Source organism: Lytechinus pictus, chromosome 9 (genome assembly GCF_037042905.1).
Source record: "Lytechinus pictus isolate F3 Inbred chromosome 9, Lp3.0, whole genome shotgun sequence".
Taxonomy (NCBI): Eukaryota; Metazoa; Echinodermata; class Echinoidea; order Temnopleuroida; family Toxopneustidae; genus Lytechinus; species Lytechinus pictus.
In genome coordinates, this window is record NC_087253.1 from 3,537,079 (window position 1) to 3,560,735 (window position 23,657).

Genomic DNA, 23,657 nt, shown 5'->3' on the forward strand with positions numbered 1-23,657 from the left:
AAAAAATTATAACTTTAAGGGAAAGACACCCCAAGAAGAAAATCATTTAATTAAAAGAGAAATGATACGGGCTTAATGCTGAAAATTTTAATCAAAAGGTCAAGAAAAATTGAAATGTCTGCTTTCATCCGGGGGGGGGGGGGGGCACATCATTAATTCAAATTCATCACTAGCCACACATGCCTGCAGCAATTACATCCCACTTTTGGGGTTTGTCTGCAGTAACAGGAAGAAGAATCAACTTTTCTTTGGGGTGGACTTGACCAATAAGAGAGGGTTTATTTAAGCATGTTACCTGGTAAACATAGCAGTAGCTTCAACATCGCTGGCCTGTGGCTTGAGAGCATTCTGGACATACTTCAGGTCTTCAGCCTTAGACAACTGGGAGATACCAGTATTCAGCATCTAGATGGACAAGAATAAAATGTTATAATACATCGTAATAAAGGGGTAGTCCAGGTGGGTGTTCATAAACTGTTCATGAGTTAAGAGTGACTTTAAGAACGGCTGGTGAACATTTCTTACGCATTAAGTAATCACCAATGAACATATTATTTACCACAAGAAAGGATCACCAGTCGTTCTTAAAGTCGCTCTTAACTTACAAACAACTTTATGAAACGGCCACCTGGCTGAAAATAATATTTTTAATGAAAGAAAAATTCACAGAGCATGTCAAAGGAAATTTCACCAAAATCTGATAACAAATAACAAAGTTATTGAATTTTAAAATTTAGCAAATGTTGTGAAAACAGTTGCATGCCTCCAATCAGGAACGAACACATGGTGTTCCGTAAAACCACTACACTCTTTCTTCGTTGCCATGGAAACTTCAGAAGTTACAGTAATTTATTTATCATTATCACCATCATTTCCTGAAGGTGTAAAGTATAGAGCCCCTGTTCCACTATCACGATCTGAAACCCCATTACATCGGCGGAGAGCGAAATAGGAATCGGTTGAAATCGGGGGCAACGTTGGTTGTAACAGCAGGCCTCATATTCATGTTCAAAATTTCATGCCGATCTTCCCAATCAGAAAACATGGGGGGTGCGGAAAAAGTGTAGACGACACGGTGCGCAGTCGTGGGACGAGCGTAACCAGGTCTTTCCTGGCGTACTTGCAGTGGCACGTGGACATAATTAATACCCTGTTCCTTTGGACAATTTATATTACAGCAAATTATTTTTCGCTGACTCCCCGTAAAGTGATTCATTTTTCCCCGATCCTACCCGATCTCAAGGTTTGTCAAATCGTATCAACATCGGCATAGTGGAACGGGGGCTTAGGAAAATAACTTACCAAGCCAAAGATATTAAAGAAGAGGTTAGCATGCCTCCTGACGAGATTAAACCCTTCACAGCAAAGGTCAATGAACTCTTGGAATCGACTGCTTGACTTCTCTCCTCCGTTAATGACATACGCCATGTCAGAGGTCAATACGAAAGGCGTTCGGTCCCTGTGGCAACCAAAAAAAAATGGTTGAGAAGTTGAAACATGGCATTGTTGAGGACTTGAATTATAATATTCAAGGCCCTTCAATACTTTTGCATTAGAAGTCATCATTGCAAAGTTGCTATTAAATTTTGGACTTTAATCATAGTTTCATCAAGTGTAAAGAGCAACAGGAATAATTTCAAACAGTAAAATAAGTACTGGGTTTTCACAATTGCAAAAGGGACAGATTCTGCAACATAGTAAATCTATTGAAAATGCCAGTCAAATCACAATGGACAATACAATAGACAGCTCTGCATATTCTAAAGGAATTTACCAAAGTCCATACAAAATATGTCTTAGGGAATGGTCGGCCGTCAGATGGTAAAACCGTCTATCTAGAAAATCGCTTTTCTGAGAAAATGACTTAAAAGTTTAGAGGTTTGAGCTTTTTTATGAGACTGGCATAATGCATTTTTAGCAATTGGACAAGACTAATAGTCAAATCACAATGATCAGCTTAGAGGTCTTTGTCAAAATTGGTGAACAGCATATCATCCTCAAGATTCGGAGCTGACTAAAAATTGAAAATACATGTATGTCATTTGTCCAGAGACCAGAATGATGCTGATGTTTTGATTCGCCGATTTTTTGACAGATTTATGACAAAGGCTGCTTTGTCGTGAAAGGCTTTTGACAATAGATTCTCAATGTTCCGGAAAGCAGTGACAGTTGAGAAAACTCCCTATAACTTATTTTCACTACAGACAAGGCATTAGATTTTTCGTGAGGTGAACATCTGAAAAAAGTACCTAATTTTTATTTTTAAATCTTCTGTTACTATATTTCAAAATCAACGATGCAGGCATAACTCCATTGTTTTTTACATCACAAACCTTATCATGAAAATGACAGTTTTAGAAGAGCTACAACTTTTAATTTCATGAATCTGAAATGTCTAATAAGTTGGGTTTTAAGAGAAAAAATCATATAATTTCATTCATGGCCACTTGTAAACACTGCAAAACATCTGCACATTCTAAAGGAATTTACCAAAGTCCATATAGAACATGTCTTTAGTAGGGAATGGTACAAGGAAAGATATTTCTAATCAATAGCAAATTTATGCTGCACCAAATCAGTGCTCTGTTGCATAAAATTTACCATTATGGTAACTTTGCCATGCAATGGTAACTTGCATGGAATCATTGATTCTGATTGGCTGCTGATCATCGTTACCATGGTAGTTACTATTGGATGGCAAAATTATCATAGTAACTTTCACGCAACGGGGCCCTGTTTACCCTCCATGCGGCAATAAGAAAATCAGCAATCATTTGTAAATTTCAATTAATTGGAAAACATATGACTGATCTCAGGAACTCAAATAGCTTTGTAATTGATTACAAGTTTCTTGAAATGCTTGATTAGTGACGATGATATCGTTGTTGATTCAAACTGATATGCATGGGGTTTTAAAATTAAAATCTGAGGAATGAATTCACAAAAGTGGTTTCAATTATACATCATGGTACAAAACCATGGACTATGCAGATTTTGAGAAACAAATACGCTTTTCATCCCATACATTAAAGGTCAAGTCTTGCCCAGGAAAATGTTGATTTGAATCAATAGAGAAAAATCAAACAAGCATAATGCTTGAACAGTTCATAGAAATTGGATGTAAAATAAGAAAGTTGTGACATTTTAAAATGTTGCTTATATTTCATAAAACAGTTTATGCACAACTCAGTGACATGCAAATGAGAAAGTCGATAATGTTCATGACTCACTATTTCAGAAATATTTCAATTTTTACCAATATGACATTAAGGACAAACATTTACAATTGAACCATAAAATGTTAAAACAATGGCAATACTGCATGGGAGGGATAAAACCTTGTTTCACAGGACAATGAAGAGAAAATTAGAATATTTCCTATAATAAAATACAAAGAAATAGTAAGCGAGTGATATGTCATCAGTACCCTCATTTGCATACTGACCAGGAAGTGCATATAACTGTTATGTGAAATTAAGCTAAACTTTAAAATGTCATAACTTTCTTATTTTACATCCAATTTCGATGATATTTTCAGTGTTATGCTTGTTGGATTTTTCTCTTTTTATTCAAATCAACTTTTTGTTGGGGTGAACTTGACCTTTAACGATTAAAGGACTGGGCTATTTGAGATGTATTGAGAACTAAGGGGCCATTATGGCCCCCCCCCCTTCTGATCTTGGCCGATGTTTGCGCGATCGCGCCAAAATTTGGCATGCACATTCTTTACCACATAAACTACAAGCTAGAATAAAGTTTTTTTTCTTATTCAAAGGTTTCCACAAAGAAAAATTGCAAAAGCCAATTTTACCTTATATATTTCTTTGTTTTTAGAATTTCTTATGTATTTCTCTGTTTTTTTCATTTTTGTTTTTCATTCTTTTTTTCAATGGAAATTATTACAGACCATTTAACAACAAAATTAAACCTTAATTTAATCAAGCAGACAAATTAGAACGAAAAATAATCACCCTTTTATGAATTTCATCTCCCATAGACTTTGTACACAAAGTATAAAATGAGCCATTTTCGGCATGACATTGTCTCGTAAAAAGTCATGTGACGTCGCGATGGTATACCCATATGTCGCAAATTTGGTCTCAAAAGTTGCGCAAGACTTTAAAGAAAGATGTCATAAACTTTTGCGGCACTATCTTTTTGCGTTTCGGAAATATTGCGCGAATGTTGAGGGAGCCATGATGGGCCTCTCAGTACTTTTAGGGTTAAGAATCGGCCAATTGATTGAGCACTTTTGGTAAAGGTGCTAAGTTCATGCTTGAATGAAGAACGACAATACAAGCAATCTGCATAGTCTTAAAGATTTTGTACCAGGGTATAAATGAAAAAAACCTTAATTATAATTTGGGCTTTATGATTTCATCCACACACCTCTTGACGTTGCCAAACATCTGGGCGTTCCCAAGGAATTTACCAAAGTCCACATGGAACATGTGACCAGTCTTTGTGACCATGATGTTGTCGTTGTGACGATCCCCTATGCCGAGAACGTAGGTAGCGACACAGTACCCAGCACAGGAGTAAGTGAAGTTCTCCACGGCCTGAGAATGAAAAGAATCAACAAGCAATATTTACTTAGAAAAACAGAATATGATATCAGGGATGATGATATTATCATCATCATCATCTTAACAACATCGCTATCATCGCCATATCGATCATAATCATCATCCTCATCGTTATCATCAAAATCATCATCAACTTCATTGTCATAATAATCATTACCATCATCATCACCATCATCACCATCATCATTACCCTCATCATCATCATCATCATCATTATTACCCTCATCATCACCCTCATCATCACCATCATCATCATCATCATTACCCTCATCATCATGATCATCATCATCATTACCCTCATCATCATGATCATCATCATCATCACCATCATCATTATGATGATCATCACCATCATCACCATCATCACCATCATCATCATCATCATCATCATCATCATCACCATCATCATCATCATCACCATCATCATCATCACCATCATCATCATCATCATCATCACCATCATCACCATCATCACCAACATCATCACCATCATCATCATCATCATCATCATTCTTTATTCCTTCATTCCTTCTTTCATCCAATCAGCTATTATCCTGATCCTTACTTTCTGATAGTTGAGTTCCGTTGGGTTATGCTTCTGGAGCCATTCTGCTAGGACCTTGTCCTTAAAGGATCCGGTGACCCCATGCTCGACCTGTATCTTCCGAAGCGTTTCAGATTCAGGAACCAACTCAACAAGACCTAGAGGGAGTATACAAAGTGAGAAGCTTGCCTTGAAACTAAACATGAAATAATAGTTGCAATGAGTAATACTTTATCGAAAATTCTTAAAATCAAGGCAATAAAGTTCTGACATTGTCAAAAAAGCCAAAGATTGTGAAATAATGAAAATAATAACAGTATTAATAATCTGGTTATTTATAATGCGCTTAAGACATACATTGTTTGTATCTAAGCGCTTTGGGATTTATTATTACCCAAATCATGAGGGTTATTAGTCATTGCCGCACACAATGTATGCACATCCTCCACTCCCTGGGGAGTATTCCAGCCAGTTGCATTATGAGTCACACACAATACTGGACAAGCTAGAAAGACTTTCACACCCAATCAGGTTTCCATTTAGCACCCGAGTGGAGAATGGTAAAGTGTGAATTAATGCCTTGCTAAAGGACGCTAGGCTGCAGTGGGATTGGAACACACGAGCCTCTGATTAGAAGGCGAGTCAGTACCAATAGACCACAGCTCTTCCAATGTACATGTAGTAAAAATCTTGAGGAAAAATTACTAACTCTCTCATTTAAGAGCATTTATCATACTTAAATCTTTGCGAAAAAAAGCTCCTTGAAGTTCAAATCTCTATTCCATTACCTCTATGTGCTCCTGTTGTCATGCATCTGAAAGTGACCATCCTTAGATCTAGACCATCAGCTAGCCATAGTTTATCCATGATACGAATCATCTGCATTGTCAACATATCTTGTCTCATATCCTCCCCAGCCTGAACAAAAAAAGACCAGACAGACATAAAGTTTGACCAGGGCCCCCTAACACAAAGGTTAACAATAATAATAATAATAGTTGGATTTATAAAGCGCTTTTTGCCAGAGGATACAAAGCGCTGCTATTATTACCCCGGCTTTAGCTCGAGCTACCATCACCGGCGCTCAGTGCATGCAAGGAATTACTCCTGCCGGGTACCCATTCACCTCACCTGGGTCGAGTGCAGCACAGTGTGGATAAATTTCTTGCTGAAGGAAAATACGCCATGGCTACAATTCGAACACACGACCCTCTGTTTCAAAGGCGAGAGTCAGAACCACTAGACCACGACGCACCCACACTCCTGGCTTAAAGCTGGGAAAACATTGCTATGTATAAAACATTGCTCTTGAAATGGTTAGCCATTAATCGCTAAATGAAATGGTCTATCAAGACCATACTTGCATGTACATTTTGCTCAATAGACTGGTTAGAAACCAATCAAAAATGTTTTCAAATTAGCGATTAAAGATAAATGCCAGTTGTGGTAACAATCTCAAAATGACTTTTTAAAGAATCCAATATAATGACCACCCAAGTGCCTGTTTGTATGAAGAAACAATATGTGCCTAAGGATTCTGGCACTTCCGTCAGGCCTTTATTCCAGCAATAATAATATACACTGTCCCACGTGTGCCTATCTGTGTTAGCGATCTTCTGTGTGATCGTTTTTTCAGCTTAGATTTTATGATTACACAAAGTTCAGTTTATGTAACTGTACCAGATCTAGATCCACGATGATATAGTAATGCTTAACCATGGTTTTACAGACTTTCTCATGAAATCAGTGTTTTACTGCAACTACTTTCATTTAGCTTTAATCGCTTATCTTTGTGTTACAGGGCCTCGTCACAAACAAGAAATATCACTGAAGACCCAATCAGTACGATGTTATTTGAATAAAATATATGTACATGAATTAAAAAAAATCATTTATAATAAAAATAATTTTAATATGTAACATTTATATAGGGCTTAATACAATTTAACCTGTTTTATTTGCCTATATACATGTATGTTGTAACCATGGCGGTGAAATATCCAACACATCTAAAATATGTGCCATACATGTATTCGATCCCAGAACAATGTGTGTACCAAGTTTCATTGGCACTGGATGAAAACTGAGGAAGTACATGGATCTGCAAGATTTGCACACTGCACACTGGTTTCTACGCAAACCACTTCATACTTTGTGTTTTGACAATTGTAAATCTTTATGAAATAGTCCGCTGGAAAGCCCCTATAAAATTAAAATAACGGCTTTCTAGCGGGATTCAAGTTGTGGAACATACTGTGCCTAATGATGAATCAATAAGATTAAAACCCAGTTTGCACAAACCTTGAACATAATGACTATGTCTTCTCCCATTGGATCTATATTACGGCAATGTAGCTTCAGAGGAACAGTGAAAGACGTAAAGTATGAACATGCCTAGATAAAAAAACAAAATAGAAAAAGAATCATCACTTGAACGTGAAGGGTGTGACGTATGAACATGCCTAGATGGAATACAAGATAAAAAGAATTATATCATTTGAATGTAAAGGATGTTTAGCATTAACATGTCTAGATAAAATAGAACAGAAAAAGAAACGTAATACTTGAACATGAATGATGCAAAGTATGAACACACCTTGAGAAAATAGAACAAAGAATCATATAACTTGAACATGGAGGATGAAAAGTATGAACACACCTAGATAAATAGAAACGAGAAATAATCATATCACGTGAACACGAAACACATGAAGTATGAACATAGCTGAATAAAATAGAAGAGAATAGGCTAACAATTAACCTTGATTTTTAAGTCTTTCTCATGAAATAATTGCTTGCTGCAACTAGATTTTTTTACCTTTAAAGGCCACTGCACACCTTACGACCCGACTGGTCGGCGACTGGCTTGCGACTGGGTGAGGGGAAATGTGATGTCACAGCTCTTGTCAGCTTCGAGTCGTAGACCGGTCAGAGACAAGTTGCAAGGAAAATCGGAAGGATTTGACATGTCGAATCCTTATGACTAAATCGCAAGCTCAATCCAACTTCCAGCCAATCAGACAGCAGAGTTGCACGACGCGTATATGATAAACAATGCGCTTACGCAGTAGTAAGCGCACTTCCTCAGTTGCAATGCCAAAAAGCAAAAAGCGCATGCGTGAGTCGCAGATCGGATCGCAAGGTGTGCGGTGTCGAGGCTTATGACTAACTTGCGATTCATCTCCCCTCACTCAGTCGCAAGCCAGTCGCCGACCAGTCGGGTCGTAAGGTGTGCGGTGGTCTTAAGGTAACATTTAAATCTACCAACGTAAGTGCAGTCTCCTACATGTATGTAATAACCATAGGGAGATTATTCCAGAGATGGACCAAAATGAGTTTGCAAATCCTGTACCCCATAATATCTAAACAACCATTAATTCCAAGATAATAATAATTAAAATGATGATAATCCGCTTTTATATAGCGCTAAATACATCGGAACGACGTGTCTAAGCGCTTTACAGATATACATGTATCAGTATCCCAGTCATCGGATTCAATCATTCCCACATACAATGTGTGCACATCCTTCACTCCCTGGGGAGTATTCCAGTCAGTCGCCGGTGAGGCCCACCGAGTACTGGACAAGCTACAATGACTTTCACATCCTACCGGGTACCCATTTAGCACCTGGGTCGAGAGTGGCAAAGTGTGGATTAACGCCTTGCCAAAGGACGCTAGACCATGGTGGGATTCGAACACTCGACCCAGATGAACACCGCCGAGATTAGAATGCAAAGGTTCCTGATAAAGAATGACCTACCTGTACATCGATGCCGTTGATTTCCAAGCTTGGGTTGGTTGGTAGACGAACCTTCTGTGACAGGTCTGCAGGAAGAGTTCCTAGAGCCTTGTGAAGAAGAGCCTGGACATGAAAAGGATCATGGTGATACAGTGTATGGACAGGGATGTTTGGAATAAAAAAAAATGCACAGCAGAGAAACAAGTACATGGGTCTACACAAAAACCTGGCATTGCTACATATTAATGTTTGGGATCAAATCGGATGAACTTCACTGGTCATCGGTGTGACAAAGAATTACATATATTTGTTTGTTTACATGTCCATATTTCTTACACAATACAGCTCATGCTATTTTTCTCCTGTCCAACCCATTGGATTAATAGTGGAGCGGTTATGTGACAAAAAATGGCCAAGATGCTCGGATCTGGCAGAAAGTGTGAAATTTGGCATACAGGGGTATTTTTGGGCGCTGATTTCAAAAATTGCCGGCCCCAAGCGATTTGACCATCGGGTCAGCCGCCATTTTGAAATCCAAAATGGCCGCCATAAAAAAATCATTAAATGTCATTTTCTTGAGTTTTACATAGCATGTGACACTGAAATTTGGCATATATGGGTATTTTGGGGCACTGATTTCAAATATTGCCGGCCCCCAGCAATTTGGCCATTTGGCCGGCGGCAAAATGGCCGCCATCTTGAAATCCAAAATGGCCGCCATGAAATAATATTGCAATCATTTTCTCGAGTTTTATATGAACTGCGGTACTGAAATTTGGCACATAGGCTTAATTTGGGGTGCTGATTAAAAAAATTGCCGGCCCCAAGCGATTTGACCATTGGGTCGGCCGCCATTTTGAACTCCAAGATGGCCGCCATGAAAAATCATTAAATGTCATTTTCATGAGTTTTACATGGCATGTGACACTGAAATTTGGAATATATGGGTATTTTGAGGCACTGATTTCAAATATTGCCAGCCCCCAGCAATTTGACCATTTGTCCAGCGGCAAAATGGCCGCCATCTTGAAATCCAAGATGGCCGCCATGATATATTATTGCAATCATTTTCTCGAGTTTTATATGAACTGCGCTATTGAAATTTGGCATATAAGCTTAATTCGGGGTGCTGATTTCAAATTTTGCTGGTCCCAAGTGATTTGACCATCGGGTCGGCCGCCATTTTGAAATCCAAAATGGCCGCCAAGAGAAATCAATAATGTAATTTGCTTGAGTTTTACGTGACATGTGACACTAAAATTTGGCAGTTTGGGGATTTTGAGGCACTGATTTCAAATATTGCCAGCCCCCAGCAATTCGACCATGTGGTCAGAGGCAAAATGGCCGCCATCTTGAAATCCAAGATGGCCGCCATGATTTATTATTGCAATCATTTTATCGAGTTTTATATGAACTGCGGTATTGAAATTTGGAATATAGGCTTAATTCGGGGTGCTGATTTCAAATATTGCCGGTCCCAAGTGATTTGACCATCGGGTCGGCCGCCATTTTGAAATCCAAGATGGCCGCCATGCATATCGAAAAATAAGACCTCAAATTTCTTCTCCCTTTCACTGCAAACGTTCGAGTGCACTTAAGCGTATCACCAATACATAAAGACACGTCGATAGGGGTGCATGGTAGATATACATGTCAGGTGAACAATGGGTGCGAAGGGTGACCGTTGTTGTATGAGCTTGATTTCACCCTCCATGGAATACACTATTCCACCACACAGATTTGTCATGGTACTATCGCCAATCCTTGCTACGAGTCTGAAACTGCGTAGATTTCCCGTTTTACAGGCAAAACGATGGGAGCTATATCGCATATGATAGATTTCAACAACTGAACTTCTCTTGCAAATTATATATCGTGGAATTCATAATTTTTCGACAAGAAAATGTAAAATTTTGAGCTAAACAATGTATATCGTCATGGGTTCGATGGCTAAAAATGAAACACAAAATTTGTGCCTGGAACGTGCGGTACGGGCACATTGCTGAAGCCCCATTGAATACTGTATAAAAACGGGCTTACGCACATGCATATATTATTGTGGTCTTGGGTGAAATTATGTTATGTGTCTTTTGATTAGATGGTAAATAACCAAGTGTTTTCAAGCAATCAAAATATATGTATCATCAGTCGAAAGAGAAGAAAATAAGCTTTCTTTTTGCGTCCGAGTTGCTTTCTACACGTGTTTTAAGTTTGATGGAATCGCCCACAACTGGGATTTCCCTGTGATCTCCATAGACTTCTCTCGAATTCAGTAATGTTCATCCAATTTATGGCAGCCATCTTGAAATCCAAGATGGCTGCCATAAAAAAATTCATAAAAAAATAAGTATCATAATTATAACGTAGTCATTATTTTGAAATTTGGCATTTTTGGATAACCATCGTGTGTTCGACAATCTGACAATGGGAGCATGTTCGCCTCTCGATCGGGAGATCGGGAGTTCAAGCTCCGACAGCATCAGACCAAAAGATTTTAAAAGAGGGGAGTTCCTTCTAACCTGTTTGGCAGTCAACGAATTAAAGGGAAGTTCAACCTGACAAAAAAATTATTGAAACAATAACAGAATAAATAATGAAAAAATATTGAAGGTTTGAGGAAATTCCATCAAATATTTAAAAAACTATTGGAATTTCATTTGGTCTATTTGTGACGTCAGATGCAAGCAGTTCCCCCATGTTTCTTATAGTACAAAATCAATGAAATGTAGCCTCCTAAAAAAATCAAAATGTTTTTATTGAAGCCTCGGTATATCAACAAACAAATGATTTCACACCCGCTCCAGAAAGATAAAAAATACCCATGATGAACCCTTTATGCATTTTATATCACACAACATAATGGGGCAGCTGCTCGTACAGTAGCCTATATGACGTCACAAATCAAAAACTTAAAATTCTAATATCTTTGATGGATCCACTTATATCATTTTTATATCATATTTTCTTTTGTTTTTACAACAAACTTTTCTCCGGGGTGAACTCCCCTTTTTAAGGGATAGAGCAACGTCTGACTGTGTGGCGCTGCCAAATTGCTGCCGGGCTCACGATCTACAGGGTATGGGCAAAATAAATTTTCGGAGCATTTCTGTTACTGAATTCTATTTTGAACAATAAAATGTGTATTATTATCATCCATCATTGATATTAATTTCTTCATCATCATCATACCACTATAACCATCAGTACTTCAAGTCTGGAGCAGTTTTCTTCATGTTGATTTGTAATTAAATATTGCAATTATTGGAGCAATATTTTCAAACCAGCAGGCCAAAAACTTGCCTGTATGTCTAAAATGCAGTGCCTCAAATTATTTAAAACCAAGAAAATGATTTTGATGAATTTTCATGACAGTAGTTCCTCTCTAGATTTCAAGATGTGGCCATTTTGCAGCATATCTATTGGACAGATTACTGGGGGCATTTTCAATATCCCTAGATGCCAAACTTTAAAATAATACGTTATGTGATACTAGATAAAGTGATTTTTTTCAATGATCTTTTTTCATGGCAGCCATCTTGGATTTCAAGATGGCTGACATTTTGCTTCTGACTCGGGATCAGATCACTGAGGGCCAGCATTATTTTAAATAAGCACCCCACACTCCGTCGATATGTCAAAGTGCAATACTGCAGATCATATGAAGAAATAAGTGGAGCGTTGTGGCCCAGTGGATTAGTCTTCGGACTTTGAAACAGAGGGTCGTGGGTTCGAATCCCAGCCATGGCGTAATTTCCTTCGGCAAGAAACTGATCCACAAGGTGCTGCACTCAACCCAGGTGAGGTAAATGGGTACCGGTAGGAAGTAATTCCTTAAAAAGCTGTGTGCGCTATGAACGCCTAGCTTAGCCGGGTAATATAGGAGCGCCTTGAGCACCTAACAAGGTGGATATGTGCGCAATATAAATACCCTATATTATTATAATTTACAGCCTCTCAACAGAAAATGATTGTTCCGGATGGTTATTATTCAACCAAAGCCACTTCAAATGTGTAACTGCAGAAGAATCTAGCTGGTTTGTGTATACATGTATGGTGCTTCATACTTAAGTAACATCTATATCAGCAATTAAGGGTGCCAAAGTATTGTAATCCTTGCAACGGACAAAGATGTGCTTGTGTTCGATTTGTTTTCAGTGCCTATACTATGGGTTTTACTCACCATTATAATGATGTACATCATTCAAACTTGGTAACCATATTGGAATTCAAAATAGCATCTATTTATTATCTTCTTTTCATTGATCAACGATGCAAAGATCAAGTTTTTCTCCAAATCTAAAGTGTTACAGGCCATACGTAAGACTTGAGCAAATTATCTTTCATGGCGGCCATCTTGGATTTTAAGATGGCGGCCGTTTTGTCGCTGACCTGGAGATCAAATTGCTGGGGGCCGGCAATATTTGACATCAGTGCTTCAAAATACCCCTATATGCCAAATTTCAGTGTCACATATCATGTAAAACTCAAGAAAATGACATTTAATGAGTTTTCATGGTGGCCATCTTGGATTTCAAAATGGCGGCCATTTTGCCGCCGACCAAATTGTCAAATTGCTGGGGGCCGGCCATATTTGAAATCAGTGCCTAAAAATACCCCTATATGCCAAATTTCAGTGTCACATGACATGAAAAACTCAAGAAAATGACATTTAATGATTTTTCATGGCGGCCATTTTGGAGTTCAAAATGGCGGCCGACCCGATGGTCAAATCGCTTGGGGCCGGCAATTTTTGAAATCAGCACCCCAAATTAAGCCTATATGCCAAATTTCAATACCGCAGTTCATATAAAACTCGAGAAAATGATTGCAATAATATATCATGGCGGCCATCTTGGATTTCAAGATGGCTGCCATTTTGCCGCCGGCCAAATGGTCAAATTGCTGGGGGCCGGCAATATTTGAAATCAGTGCCTCAAAATACCCCTATATGCCAAATTTCAGTGTCACATGACATGAAAAACTCAAGAAAATGACATTTAATGATTTTTCATGGCGGCCATTTTGGATTTCAAAATGGCGGCCGACCCGATGGTCAAATCGCTTGGGGTCTGCAATTTTTGAAATTAGCACCCCAAATTAGGCCTATATGCCAAATTTCAATACCGCAGTTCATATAAAACTCGAGAAAATGATTGCAATAATATATCATGGCGGCCATCTTGGATTTCAAGATGGCGGCCATTTTGTCGCCGGCCAAATGGTCAAATTGCTGGGGGCCGGCAATATTTGAAATCAGTGCCTCAAAATACCCCTATATGCCAAATTTCAGTGTCACATGACATGAAAAACTAAAGAAAATGACATTTAATGATTTTTCATGGCGGCCATTTTGGATTTCAAAATGGCGGCCGACCCGATGGTCAAATCGCTTGGGGCCGGCAATTTTTGAAACCAGCGCCCAAAAATACCCCTGTATGCCAAATTTCACACTTTCTGCCAGATTTGAGCATCTTTTTCACATATCTACTGGACTATAATGCACCTCTGCAAAAGTAAGTGCCATATCTTTCCCACAAGCAACTTTTCATTACCAATCCTCATATTTCATCAAAGACAAGACAATGAGCTACATGGGATGACTGCGAATAAAACACATAGGCCCGTATTCTGAAGTCAGGTTTAAGTTAAACTCGGGTTTAAAGTTGTGGTTTAAGTATGGACAGCCAAAAGTATCAATTTTTTTATTAAGTTGTACGTTTCTTATGTTTGCTGTGCTCTTTCCTGATTCATCGATGGTGAAGACAATCATCTATATATACTTCCTAGACAATTATGAATGATTTGAGAGCCAAATGGGCTGATACATTATATCCCTACTGTTAGTGATTTATGTAACAATTGGCTGTCCATACTTAAACCACAACTTTAAGCCTGAGTTTAAGTTAAACCCGACTACAGAATACGGGCCATAAAGTACCTCTAAAGCAGCATTCCTAATAAAGGACATGACACAGCTTATTGCCCAGATATCTAACCGAAGTTAGTTCTTAGAGTGCTTTTAATTCCTTAAAATAGCTTACCGGTCTCACTGAGTCTTTAGCGGCTTTGACCTGTTCAGCGATGTTGCTCAGATTCAGCATCAGAGCATCTTGCTTCCTGAACTGTTGACGCAAAGCTCGTCCACAGACGCTGAGCGAGGCACACAATACCATCTCGGCTCTCTGACTGAACTTATGATCATGCTTGCTATCATGAAGGTACCTACAAATAGCAAATTAAAAAAGAAATACCATATTCAAGAAGAGCTGTATCTACGAGAGAAATCCACCCTCATAAACTTTGGGACCAGGGGAGTGTTTCATCAACATTTTCGTCAGACAAGTTGTCAGATCCGACAAATTTCCTTTGATTTTGACTGACTGAGAAGCACATTTCCAATGGTAACTGTCAGATAAAACAGGACTTGTCGGATAAAACTTCTGACAAGTTCTCTCATGAAATGCTCCACAAATTTGAAGCACGTACATTGTATTACTACTATTGCTTGAATGGTCAGACAGTGATAATTTAATCCACCTTTTTACATCCTGGGTACCATAACACAAAGATTAGAGATTAATCGTACGCTTGATTTTAATGATTAATTGTACATTAATGCAATGCAATCAATCGTTAAAAAAAAATTGTCCAATGATTGCTAAGCTTTGTGTTGCAGGCCCAAGATTTAATATCACCTCAGCAACAGATCGATGGAAGAGTTGCAATCAAACATAACTTCAAAATTCAATTTCAACTTGATTTTCAACAATTACCAGTGAACATCTGTGAATGACTGCAACTCTTTCTACAACACTCCAGAGAATGGCATCTCTTTCTGTGACACTAGTGGGGCGATGCAAGACACTTGCAATCGATCGCAAGTCAATTCATGGCAAATTTACAATTAATTGATAACCTGCCTCTTACATCAACAAGTATGAATTGATTTGCTTTATATTTAGTTAAAGTTGATGTAATCACTTGTAAATTTGTATCTTAAATTGGCAATTGATTGCAAATATTTTTGTGCAACACCCGTTAAGTGTGTGGACAATGAAATCGCTATGCTTTGTATTATAGCAGCAGACACTAATCTGGGTTCCCCTACACACTGTTAATAAGGGTGTTACATGTATACCTTTCCCCCGAATTATTGTGTGTAGTAAACAAGTAGAGCAATTCAGCAATTATGTTTGGTAGTCTGGTATCAGTGCACTTTCTATGTGAAATGCCAAATTTCTTACACACATTTCTCCACCATTTAACCAAAACTTTGGGGAGAGTATTCTTATTTGAGTTCATGTATTGATGGCATGCCTGATTGATGGTAGGTGTTTTACATGGGACATAATAAAGATTGAAATAAATAATAATGATAATAATAATTGGATTTATACATCGCTTTTTCCAGAGGATACAAAGCACTGTTTATGGCACAAGACAAGTCAAGGTTTGTAGATATACAGGTGTGTTTTAAAATGTTTTTTGAAGAGGTCTACAGAAGAGATGTTTCGGAGATAAATTTGTTTATTCAACTCACCAGTAGAGGTACTGTGCTATTCGAATGCTGCTTAAAGCACGTTCAATGAGGAAACTAGCCAGGGCAGAGTCATGATAACTCTCATACTTCAGCGCCTGTTTGAGAATGAAAAGAAGAATAGTAGAAAATAAATTGATCATCAGTCACTCAACCTCTTACAATTAGCAATATTCTTAACTGTAAAAATACACTTCACAAATCAATACCACATTACTTTCTGGAATTATTTATATTTTGAGTGCATAATGTGTATTCATACCAGGGCCCCGTCTTACAAAGAGTTGCGATTGATCCGATCAACCACAACTATGGATGCAGATTCATTCAAAATACTTTATAGATATGATGTATATTCATACATTCATCATTCTCTTGAATATTCAGTGTGATTCTCTGTTTTCACTTAGGAGATTGTGCAAATCTCAGGAGAATCATTATTTTTTGTTAGGGTTTATTTTTCCCTTTGTCATTTAGGCAATGTTTGATGTGATCAAACAAGCAAAGTTAGATTATTACAATGGAGAAGGGGTCATTCCTTCAACCTGGCGCAGACAATACTTTACCTGTACAAGTTGTGGCAAGTAATCACATAGTTCATCGTCTTCCAGAGGTTGGATCCACTGAACAGCCTTTGACCTTACATGTTGATCAGCAAACCTAGGTCAAATATACAAAGGTCAGATCATTAATTTGAAAGAACTTTGACTTTACAAGCTGATCAGCAAATCTACTGTAGGTCAAATGATCAATTTGAAAAATAAAGTAAACCTTACAGCAAACCCAGGTAAAATATACAAAGGTCAAATAAATAATTCGAAAGAACTTCGACCTTATATGTCGGTCAGCAAACCTAGGTCAAGTAATAAATTTGCAAGAACTTTGACCTTATATGTTGATCAGCAAACCTCGCTCAATATAAAACGGTCAAATAATTTACTTTGAACAAAAACTTCAACCAATACAGCAAAACTAAGTCAAATATACAAAGGTCAAATAATTTGCAAAAAAAACCTTTGACTTTACAGCAAACCTAGGTCAAATATACAAAGATCAAATAATTCATTTTAAAAGAAACTTTAGACACTTCGATCAGCAAACTTATATGTAGGTCAAATATAAAAGTTGATACAAACTGATACAAATGCAAAAATATTAAGTAATACAATTCATAGAAACATGCTCCATGTCCATCTCTCTTTCTGTCTACAATCCAATCTCATTTTCATTACCAATCTGTTACTCTTGTTTTGCTTTGATTCTCTCTTCTTTGCCTTTAACATTTTTTGGGGGAAACACTTAAAGTTTGTTCTTTAAATCATTATTGTAATTTGGGAATATCCTCAATAAGCCCTGGCAGCTTTTGGTTTTCCCCCTCCATAGTCAATTTGTAATTTGTCATGTCAATGCCAGAACGCCCTTAGATAAACGTTTTCGCACACCCCATCTGTACAGAAACGCCCTTATGCAATGCCCTTGTGCGTGCAGCTAAGGCGTTGTTGCACACATGCAATGCATGAAAGAGTGGTGTTAAAGGGATGGTCCAGGCTGGAGACATCTATATCTCAATAAACAGAATAAAATTCACAGAGCAACATGCTGAAAATCTGATCAAAATCGGATAACAAATAACAAAGTTATTGAATTTTAAAGATTTGCATTATTCCGGTGAAACAGTTCTAGGCATGTCTTTATGAATATTCATTAGGTGGGCTGATGATGTCATATCCCTACTTGTTCTTTTGTATTTTATAATATGAAATTAGGTTTATTCAAAACGTTTCTACCAAGAACTAAAACGATTGGATTGACAACTGATTAAGTGCATTAGTTATTTACTGCTACAACTTATTTCATTATAATGGACACACATCATTTACACATGTATGAAAAAATGAAACATTTATGATTTCATGTAATAACATAAGAAAAGGGAATGTGGGGATGTGACATCATCAGCCCACCTAATGAATATTCATGATGATGTGCATACATGTATAACAAAATATTGATAAACTTTAAAATTCAATAACTTCATTATTTGTTATCCAATTTTGATGAAATTTTCAGCATTTTGCTCTGATAATTTTGCTCTATTTATTTTGATATAAATATTTTCACCCCAGATCATCCCTTTAAGGGCGTTCTTGCACCAACGAGACAAATTTGTAACGTACCTTGGGTGAAGAAGCTGAAGAGCGTCTAGGGGATCTAAGGGAACCCATTCCTCCATCAGAGCATAGACATCAGCCAGACAGGCCCAATCCCAGCTGGGTGCTACCTGTAAGACCCTGGCTAAAGCCCAGCTGATACGGGTGCAGAAGTGACGTTTGTTCCACAGGAACGTAGCGTCATCCTCCCTCAATCTGCAACGATGAGATCAGAGAAATTCTAAAGTCTAGAACATCCTAAAGTCCTTTAGAAGACCAAACTTTAATCCTCATTTGTACCTGTTAAAAGGTGGCCACTTTTACCTCACACTCACAAGAATTGCTGTTACCCCCATCAATTCATTCTCCATTTTAACCCTCTTTGAACCATCCAGCAACAACAACAAATCAAAATTTCGAGCACATAACATTCTGTCTCCTTGCCAAATTTCTATGTTATCCATTGGTTTTCTAGGAATATCTTTAAAGTAAAAAGCAATAACATATTTCAAAGAACCCTATTCATTTTGCTTGTATATGTTGTAAGCTACTGAAATCCTCCAATGTGATTGGCCAATAGAAATTTCTTTAAGAGCATCTGTTTTCATTATCATGGTTCATGGGATCTTGATGGTGATGATGAGGATGATGGTGGTGGTGGTAGTGATGATGAAGATAACAAGGAATCTGATGATGAAAATGCGATAGTGAAGGTGATGATCATGGTGATGATGATGATGATGATGATGATGATGATGACGATGGTGATGGTGATGATGAAGATGATGATGATGATGAATGATGATGATGATGATAATGATAATGGTGATGATGATGAGATGATGATGATGATAATTATGAAGATAATGATTTAGATGACAATGATGGCAATAATGATGAAAATACAATGGTGGTGGTGATGATGAAGATGATAACAAGGAACCTGATGATGAAAATGCGATGGTGAAGGTGATGATGATGGTGATGATGGTGATGATGATGATGATGACGATGATGATAGTGACAATGCTGATGATGATGAGGTAGACAATGACGATGAAGACGATGATTAAGAAGATTAATGAACAAGGAGTAACTTACGGTGATAACGAGTCTTTCTTGAGGATACCATGAAGCCGATACTGCTCATGCTCTTCTAATGCTGTGAAACTGGTGGGACGATTGACCGCTTTCTTAGGCTCGATGGGAGGAAAGATCACAACATGCTTGAACGTCGGGAAGTCAACCTAGTTAGCAAATCAAGTGATAAAATAGATCAAATTTGGTGGGAAGTCAACTTACAGTGGTGCTCAAAAGTTAGTGAACCCCACCAGAAACTTACCACGTTAAAAGTGTTCAAGTTCTGGCCTGTTTTAGATATTTTATTGTAAAGTCAGTTGATAAAATATTACAATCAATAAAGTTTGTTCCACTTGGCTCGCCGATTATCATCATCATTTGTTTGGGGTCGCCTGTGTCTGGGAGGCTTAAAGCGAACTGAACCACTGTGACCCGCAGGTCTCTCCTCCCGATATAACTGATTGGGGGAGTGCAGGTGGACCACTACACCGGTGTTTCCCCCTACTCTTATATGAATAGTGCAGAGGGTTCTTAACGAATATTGTAATGTTGTTGTCTACATTCAACACTCAGCATGAAGGTGTGCATTTCATGGTGAGGCTCACTTACTTTTGAGCGTAACTATACAGCAGATCATTTGCTCACGAATCATCTAATTTCATCAAGCTTGGTGGGAAGTCAACCCATATAGTGAGCTAATCAAGTGATAAACAGATCAGGATTTTTGGCAAAAAAACACACAAAAAAGCATAACACATGTATTTAAACAAGAATGTGACATGCCCCAATGACCCAATCTAATCCAGAGCTACAGTACCAAACTTATTCAGCAACAAAAACAAATGAATTTCCAACAACAACAACAAAAATTCTCACACGACCCTTAAAAAGCAAAATAAATGAATTTCCAACAAGAACAAAAATTCTCAAAACGACCCTTAAAAGTTTAAAATTTTAATGGCATAACTCAGTATTCAACAAGTCATTATCCATTTTATTCATGATATACTTTGTACGAACCTGGAGAATAGCACTGTTTGGACTGAGAAGGTTGGAGGCACAAGTTCCAATAGGGTTAGCACGACTCTCAGGCCATAAGCCCAGCAACTGACTGCCTGTCAGAAGAACACTGCACAGGAAAGAATAAATTATCGCATTGATGCATAAATATGACTCTAAATTATGGTGAATCGCCATCAATATAACCAACATCTGTATGATGGCTTTGCATCTCAGCAGTCTAATGAATATTCTTCATCAACATTACCACCATCATTCTCCCACCAGCACCTCCACTACCATTATTATCACCACCATCATTCTCACCATTACCATCATCATCATCATCCTCATCACCACCATTATCCTCACCATTTCCATTACCATCATCATCATCCTCATCATCACCATCACCATCATCACCACCATAATCCTCACCATTTCCATTACCATCATCATCATCCTCATCATCACCATCATCTTCATCACCACCATAATCCGCACCATTTCCATTACCATCATCATCACTATCATCATCATCATCATCACCATAATCCTCACCATTTCCATTACCATCATCATCATCATCATCTCTATCACCATGTTCATTATCATCATCATGATCATCGTAACCTCGTCATTATCATCATGGTCATCAGCATCACCATCACTACCACCACCAATATCATCATTACCATCATCATCATCATCATCATCACCACCACCATCATCATCATCATCATCATCATCATCATCATCATCACCACCACCACCATTATCATCATCATCATCATCATCATCATCATCATCATCATCATCATCATCATCATCACCATCATCAACATCATCATCATCATCATCATCACCATCACCATCATCATCATCATCATCATCATCATCATCATCATCATCATCATCATCATCATCATCATCACCATCATCATTACCATCATCATCATCATCATCATCACCACCACCATCATCATCATCATCATCATCATCATCATCATCATCATCATCATCATCATCATCACCATCATCAACATCATCATCATCATCATCATCATCATCATCACCATCATCATCATCATCATCACCATCATCATCAACATCATCATCATCATCATCATCACCATCATCATCATCATCATCATCATCATCATCATCATCATCATCATCATCATCATCATCAACATCATCATCATCACTATCATCATCATCATCATCATCACCATCAACATCATCATCTTCATCATCGGGATACCTTCTAAAGTTAAACAGTGGTACAGCTACCCATCCAAGCACCGTTCTCTCTCCACTGTTCATGTCCACTCCACATAACGTGAGACAGATTCTTGCTTCTCTTGGCAATCTGCTGATTGGTATCGGAAGCTCCACACTGTAAAGAATAGGAGACATAAATTGAGTAATTTCATATTTTATATAACCACCATCAAACTTGTTTGGCAGAGCGCATCAAAATGTTGCCCACTGACTGTGAAGCACAAACAGCCAAGCTCCACACACCTCACACCTGAAAGACGTCCAAGAAAGAAATTTACGCACATTGTGATGCACTTGACCCAGATGAGGTGAATGGGTTCCTGGTATGATTTATTCCTTGACCCTTTAGCGCCGATATGGCGGCTCAGCTACGGCCAAGGTAATAATATGATACCACGAATCAAAGCGCAGTTGAGTATATGCACATAGTAACATCCCTATGTAAGTGGACATATTATCGTTATCATTCTAATTATGTTATTTTCAGCCTGAAGTAAGAACCTAGGAAGTATGAATACTTACTCTTCATGCCATGTGACTTTATCAAAGAATCCATTGGAGATTCTTGACGGCCATGTCTCAACCTGGGTGTGGACCGGCTGACCGCCATAAAACACCTGACAGGTGACTGCAAACATGTCATGACTGAATGGACAAACATAAAAGAAGAGAAAGTTGAAAAAGTGAGAGTTAGTTTATTCATGTCAGGGTTCTATTACATAAAGACCAACCCCCATCTTACAATGAGTTACGATTGATCCAATCAATCCCAACTATATGGAAGTCAATCAATGTCATAATTTGTTTCTACTGAAAATTTGCACAATGTACTTACAATACATGTAAGAATATACATCACATCTAGAAAAATATTTTGAATAAACATGCATTTTAGGTGTTGACGTTGCTGGCTTTCCATAGTTTTGGTTGATTGGATCAATCGCAACTCTTTGTAAGACAGGGCCCTTTTATAATAAGAAATGCATAATATCTATAGCAAATTTACCAATCAAACTGAATGATATTGGTAACTTTAGGATGTTATTGCAAATAAGTTACTATAAAAAGTTTCATGAAACCTCCTCCAGATATTTTATTGAAGCAAGGGAGCCCAAATGAATTTATACAAAAAGAGAGACAAGGTTCAAAAAGTGAGATGTTTGGAGAGATGCATGAAATTGAAGTGAATATAAAGGGAAATTTGTCCAAGTCAAATGCTTTTGGGGAAAACAGAAATTTGTTTGCCAGAATTAAAAGAAGGATATCAATCATACAAATTCACACAAAATAACACACATCTTTTTGTGCAGGATTTCTCTGGTCTAACCACTACTCACCAATCTGTTAAAACACTATCATGAATCTTGAAAGATTTGAGTTCTTACGCATTTTTCCACTGCAGAGGAAGCCTATGTGCCGAAGCTATCTTGACCCTTAAGCACTGTCCCAGGGTGGTGATGTCTTCCAGACCGGCCTCGATCGTCCCCCTCTTGGAGGCCACGCCCGGCGACAGCTCCGGTCCAAGATCGGTATCAAAGGCCTGGCAGTAGATATCAACAAGCTGAAGGACAGCATCGGTCAGTCGTTCCAGGGCAAGGAGAGGTGAGTGACCGGTCTGAAGGATCTTGACCGCCATGGTCACACTGTTGGATTCCACGGAGGCGAGAGTGGCGCAAATAGCTTTGACCGTTTGGACAAGAGGACCCACGTAGGGTTGATGAACCTTGGCCTGAAA

The 23,657-nt window shown here is 38.1% G+C and overlaps 1 protein-coding gene across 1 annotated transcript in view; it reads right to left on the minus strand.

Moving 5' to 3' along the window:
* Positions 1-23,657, minus strand: part of LOC129267985 (phosphatidylinositol 4-phosphate 3-kinase C2 domain-containing subunit beta-like) — a 53,990-nt gene that overhangs the window by 17,717 nt on the left and 12,616 nt on the right. The window contains exons 8-23 of the mRNA XM_064104490.1: positions 23,308-23,651; positions 22,445-22,567; positions 21,903-22,037; positions 20,660-20,768; positions 19,661-19,806; positions 18,587-18,775; positions 16,976-17,069; positions 16,413-16,507; positions 14,914-15,094; positions 8,894-8,995; positions 7,432-7,524; positions 5,919-6,048; positions 5,152-5,288; positions 4,390-4,559; positions 1,303-1,459; positions 296-405 (exon numbers count right to left, since the gene is read on the minus strand). Of these exons, the coding sequence (XP_063960560.1) occupies positions 296-405; positions 1,303-1,459; positions 4,390-4,559; positions 5,152-5,288; positions 5,919-6,048; positions 7,432-7,524; positions 8,894-8,995; positions 14,914-15,094; positions 16,413-16,507; positions 16,976-17,069; positions 18,587-18,775; positions 19,661-19,806; positions 20,660-20,768; positions 21,903-22,037; positions 22,445-22,567; positions 23,308-23,651 (2,315 nt within the window). The remainder of the gene's footprint in view (positions 1-295; positions 406-1,302; positions 1,460-4,389; positions 4,560-5,151; positions 5,289-5,918; positions 6,049-7,431; positions 7,525-8,893; positions 8,996-14,913; positions 15,095-16,412; positions 16,508-16,975; positions 17,070-18,586; positions 18,776-19,660; positions 19,807-20,659; positions 20,769-21,902; positions 22,038-22,444; positions 22,568-23,307; positions 23,652-23,657) is intronic.